General features: G+C 52.7%; 1 protein-coding gene across 15 annotated transcripts in view; it reads right to left on the bottom strand.

Moving 5' to 3' along the window:
- Nucleotides 1-2,952, bottom strand: part of CYREN (cell cycle regulator of NHEJ) — a 188,927-nt gene extending 185,975 nt beyond the window's left edge. For 3 of the 15 annotated variants that reach the window (XM_033194683.1, XM_033194682.1, XM_033194681.1), the window contains exon 1: nucleotides 951-1,560. In XM_033194683.1, coding sequence (XP_033050574.1) covers nucleotides 951-1,087 — 137 coding nt within the window. In that variant the 5' untranslated portion in view covers nucleotides 1,088-1,560. Of the gene's footprint in view, nucleotides 1-913; nucleotides 1,561-1,596; nucleotides 1,730-2,374; nucleotides 2,552-2,806 lie in introns of those variants that run through there. The other 12 variants (XR_004433284.1, XR_004433287.1, XM_033194687.1 and 9 more) reach the window with 10 other exon arrangements.
- Between the last annotated feature and the right edge of the window lie 1,978 nt (nucleotides 2,953-4,930).

Raw genomic sequence — 4,930 nt, 5'->3', positions numbered from 1 at the left:
CTGAAACAAAGACATGCAAGGCACAGATGACACAGACTCTCAGGTCTCACAAGGACAAAGAAAACAGGAGCAAGAGGGCCTCTTCCCACCACCTTCCCACCACGCAGGAGGCACCAACACCTCTGAGCTGAGGAGCTTTCTCCAACACGGACACAATTTCCTTAGCCTTGCAGCCCAGTGACTGGCACAGGGCTTCATGGAGGCAACACCAGGGTGCCTCCCACACTCCACCAACTGCCCTACAAGGATCTGGAAGTAGGGAAGGGCTGCCGCCTCTGAAACACACACGTGGATGCAAGAGGAAGGGGACCTCAGGCCGAGGCTGCACTGAGAGGAACCTGAAAGCAGGACCAGACTTAGGGAAAGGCGGCAGCAGTCACAAGGCTGTCAGCCAGGAAATCTTAGAGGAGGAGCCAGAGAGGGGCCCCGCCCACTTGATGCTGCCCCCTGGAGACTCACCCCACCCCACGCAATTACTGTCATTCAACTCACTCACTCCCCAGTTCCTGATCTCTTGCTGGCCCCGCAGCTGCTGCTCATCTGTCCATCCCTAAAGGGCTGTCCACAGGAGGAGCAGGCACCACTCAGGAGAACAGACCCTACCACTGATCTTGCCCATCTGATGTTACCATGTTTGTTGTAAAGGAAGAGACTGGCATTTTGGACAACTGGCATCAGAGATTGGCTGACATGGAAAACCCACTGTGTGTGTGCTGACGGCAGAGCACTCACCAGTTCAGAGGCAGAAGCGGGTGCCTGTCCTCGAGGTTTAACCCGTTTTGCCTCCTGCCCACAGCCCCTCCACCTCCTAAAAGCTCAAGAGATGATCAGACTTAAAAACACCCGCCCATCTTGCTGTTCTGCCTACACTGGAAGACCTGGCCCAGGTCGTGGAGGTCCCTGCTCCACTCGCCAGAGTCGCAGGAGTCGTCTGACCAGGGTTGTCGCACCTTGCTGCTGCCACCGGCACTGCTGCCATTCTCATCCTCTTGGGGGCCTTCGCTGGTGCCACATTCTTGGTAGCCACCTGGGCTGTCAGCCATGAGGGAAGGACCCTCTTTTTAGTCTCGGATTGTAAGGTTTCCATCTCTGTACCTTCTCACAAAGAAAAGTCAGGGCCCAAGCTTAATGACCTGCTTTTTAACTCAGGAAGGTAAATCCCGTTCTCTCGTCACACCCGGAATTACAGGTCCATTTGTCCTCAGTGCTGGTTGATCTTTGATTCCTACAAAGAACAATCAAGTTCAGTGAATTCCAATACCTCCAGTTATCAAGCAATTATCGGTTGGTGCAGGGCAGGCCAGAGGTGACCAAAAGGTGAGCAGGGCCCAGGAGACTCAAATGGCCATTCACAGACATCAGGCAGATGTGATTGTGGGCATGAGAGCGGCTCAGGAGAGAGCCCTCTGACCTCCGCAAAGCGGTGCCCCCCACAGGCAGCCCGAGCCAACCAGAGATACCTCCTGCAGCCTCTGTGCTGACTGACTCAGCACAGGAGGAGAGGAAGGAAAGAGGCGGAGGCCCCTAATGTTCCTTCTCATTACCACCCCAAATGCCAGTCCTTGGGGTGCCCAACCCATCCAATCCCTAAAATACCTCTTAATGGCCTCTCCCTCATCTGGTCAACTCGATTTCTCCACTCCTCTGTGGTGGCTCAGCTACGTGAAACTGAGGGCATTTTATTTCACAATAAAGTCTCATTGGCCAACACCTCGCCCTTAAGCTAAAGATATTTCTGATTGGCCAAGCTTGAACCAGCAATAGGGGCCAGGAAGCATTAACTGTGCCAGTCTGTAGACTCTGAAGCCCACGCCAGACTCTGATCTAGTTCGGCCTCCACTCTGTAGTCCTGGAGCTCAGTCCTCACCCACAGAGATGGAGTTGTGACTCAGAGGGCCTAGGTCTCTACCTTCCACATGGGAATCAAGCCACAAGCTCCTGAAGCAGAGGCATGCCCAGAAAAAAGTAGTCAGCGACAGTCCTCTCTGAATCACAATGTGATAATGTATTGCTCATTCAGACAGCTGTTTACAATTTAAGAAAAAATATTAGCAGGCCCTCCTCCTAACCTGTATGGCCACGGGGCACACCTTTGCCAATGCACCCTCATTTCTGTCAAAACTCATTGATATTAGTGACTCCTACACCCTAAGGCGCCTCCCAAGTGCACTGCTGCAGTCTATGTGGACAAATTTAGTTCACCCGGGGTGCATATTAAGTACATTTCGCAAACGAGGAACTGAGACTGAGTTAACTTGCAGAAGATCACAGGAAAGTTTGAAATTAGCTGGTTGGATTCGCAGCCAGGTCCTGCAGACTCCAGACCACGCGCCTCCCCGCCCTGCTTCTGGACCCCAAGGGCAGGCCGCAGCACCTTCCAGAAGCCGGGTCTCCAGAGCACCGCGCTCCCGGACCGACCTCAGTCCCATTCCAGCCGCTCCCTGTCTAAGCAGAACGGGGCCCCCGGGGGAACGCGATGTGCTGCCAGTTCACAGCCCGCCCTCGCTCTGGGGGCCGGTACCCGCCGCTGGACCTGTGGGAGGCCCAGAGGGCCGGTGACTGCGGAGGGGAACGCGGGGGCGAAACACCGCTGGGGACTCGCTGACCCTGTCCCACGCGGGTCAGGGCTGCACCGGCTCCTTCCGACCCCAGCGACAGCGCGCTCCTCCGGCCGGCTACTGGCTTCCCTGTTCTCAGGTTCCCTCTCTCCACTTCTTGTGCCCCTTCTTAGGTTCCAGAGCGGAGCCAGGAAGCAAATTCCAAGCGGTAGTAGGACCCGCGCCCCACCCATAACTTAAATCCTTACTTTCGTTCCTTCCACCGGAACTTCCTGGGCCTCCTCTGGCCGCCGGCCTCTTCTGGGCCCTGCGCGCTCCCGCCCCTTACACTTCCGGTCCTGCCCCGCTCCCGGCCCCCTCGGAGTCCTAGCACCCGGGACACTTCCTGCTCCTGGCAGCTGGCTCACTGGGAGGTCCGCGGGCGCCCCATGCTGGCCTTGCCTGCGCCCCTGCTGGCACACGGTTTCCTGTGCGCTGCCAAGGCGAGCGAGGCAGCACAGCAGGCCTGAGGAAAGTGAAAGTGTCCATTCTTGGCCCCTGAAGTTAGCCGAAGGGAATGGGAGTGTTTTGGAAAGGCCTCCCGGGAATTCCCTCGCAAACCAGGTGGAGGATCCCTGCTGGGCCAGGCAGCCCTCACGTGCTGGAGGAGTATGGGGCCCCACCTCCATTTGTTATGCTAATGAAGTGGAAAATTAAGAAGATAATAGAATAATAGCATAAGTGTAGCAGGACAAGCTGCAGACAAAACTCAGACACTGAGTTAGGAAGGGGTTTATTCAGCCAGGGGCATCGGTAAGACTCCTGTCTCAAGAGCCGAACAATTCCTGTCCCTTTTAAGGGTTCACAATTCTAAGGGGGTCTGCGTGAGAGGGTCCTGATCGATTGAGCAAAAAGGGGGTACTTGACTGGGGGCAGAATGCACTGGTAATTAGATCGGAACAAAACAGGATAGGGATTTTCACAGTGCATTGCTATACAATGTCTGTAATCTATAGATAACATAACCGATTAGGTCAGGGGTCGATCTACCAGGCCCTGGATGTGGCGCCAGGCTGTCTGCTTGTGGATTTCATTTCTGCCTTTTAGTTTTTACTTTTTCTTTCCTTGGAGGCAGAAATTGGGCATAAGACAATATGGGGGGGGTGGTCTCCTCCCTTATAAGTACTAATAGTAAAATCATAGTAATAGTAAGAGAAATAACAATAGCTCATAGAATGAATTGCTGTATTAACCAAAGCTAAAAAGAATTTCAGCCCTCCCGAAGTTAAAGAAGGATATTAACTGCCAGTCCCAAGAAACATTAACTGTATCTGCCCTCCAAATATTTTGTGGCGCTGTTAAGTTTGTGTTTTCTTTCCTCCCTGCACAGCTACAACGTCACAGTGTGTCAGGAATTGGTGGGTCCTTGGTCTGACTGACTTCAAGAATGACGCCACGGACCCCTGTGATGAGTGTAAGGACTTTTACAGTTCTTAAAAGATGGTGAGTCCAGAGTTTGTTCCTTCTGATGTTTGGAGTTTCTTCCTTCTGGTGGGTTCGTGGTCTCGCTGGTTTCAAGAGTGAAGCTGCAGATCTTCGCGGTGAGTGTTACAGCTCTTAAAGGCAGCGTGTCTGGAGTTATTTGTGCCTCCTGGTGGGTTCACGGTTTCGCTGGCTTCAAGAGAGAAGCTGTAGACCTTCGCGGTGAGTGTGTACAGCTCATGAAGGCAGCGTGGACCCAAAAAGTGACCAGCAGCAAGATTTATCGTAAAGAGTGAAGGAACAAAGCTACCACAGCATAGAATAGGAGCTGAGCAGGTTGTCACTGCTGGCTGGGGCAGCCTGCTTTTATTCCCTTATCTGACCCCACCCACATCCTGCTGATTGGTCCATTTTACAGAGCACTGATTGGTGTATTTTACAGAGAGCTGGTTGGTCCATTTTACAGAGTGCTGATTGGTGCCTTTACAGTCCCTGAGCTAGACACGAAGTGCTGATTGGTGCATTTACAATCCTTTAGCTAAACACAGACTACTAGACAGAAAAGTTCACTAAGTCCCTGTGGGGAAAAGAAAGAGAGATCAGCCTGTTACTGTGTCTATATAGAAGGAAGTAGACATAAGAGACTCCATTTAGTTCTGTATTTGGAATGCTGTTAATCTGTGACCCTACCCCCAACCTTGTCCTTGCAAGAAATATGCGCTGTGGTGACTCAAGGTTTAATGGATATTGGGCTGTGCAGGATGTGTCTTGTTAAACAAGTACCTGAAGGCAGCTTGCTGGTTAAAAATCCTGCCCGTCCCTGGGCAATGGAACATCTCCGGGTAAAACCCATGTGTGCTTTGTTTACTGAGCAAGGAGAAAACCACCTTTAGGAATAAGGTGGGGCTTGC

This window comes from Trachypithecus francoisi, unplaced genomic scaffold, assembly GCF_009764315.1.
Source record: "Trachypithecus francoisi isolate TF-2019V2 unplaced genomic scaffold, Tfra_2.0 Lachesis_group4, whole genome shotgun sequence".
In the NCBI taxonomy this organism is placed as follows: domain Eukaryota; kingdom Metazoa; phylum Chordata; class Mammalia; order Primates; family Cercopithecidae; genus Trachypithecus; species Trachypithecus francoisi.
Note: the sequence above shows the minus strand (reverse complement) of the source record. Positions and strands in the feature narration are given on the sequence as shown.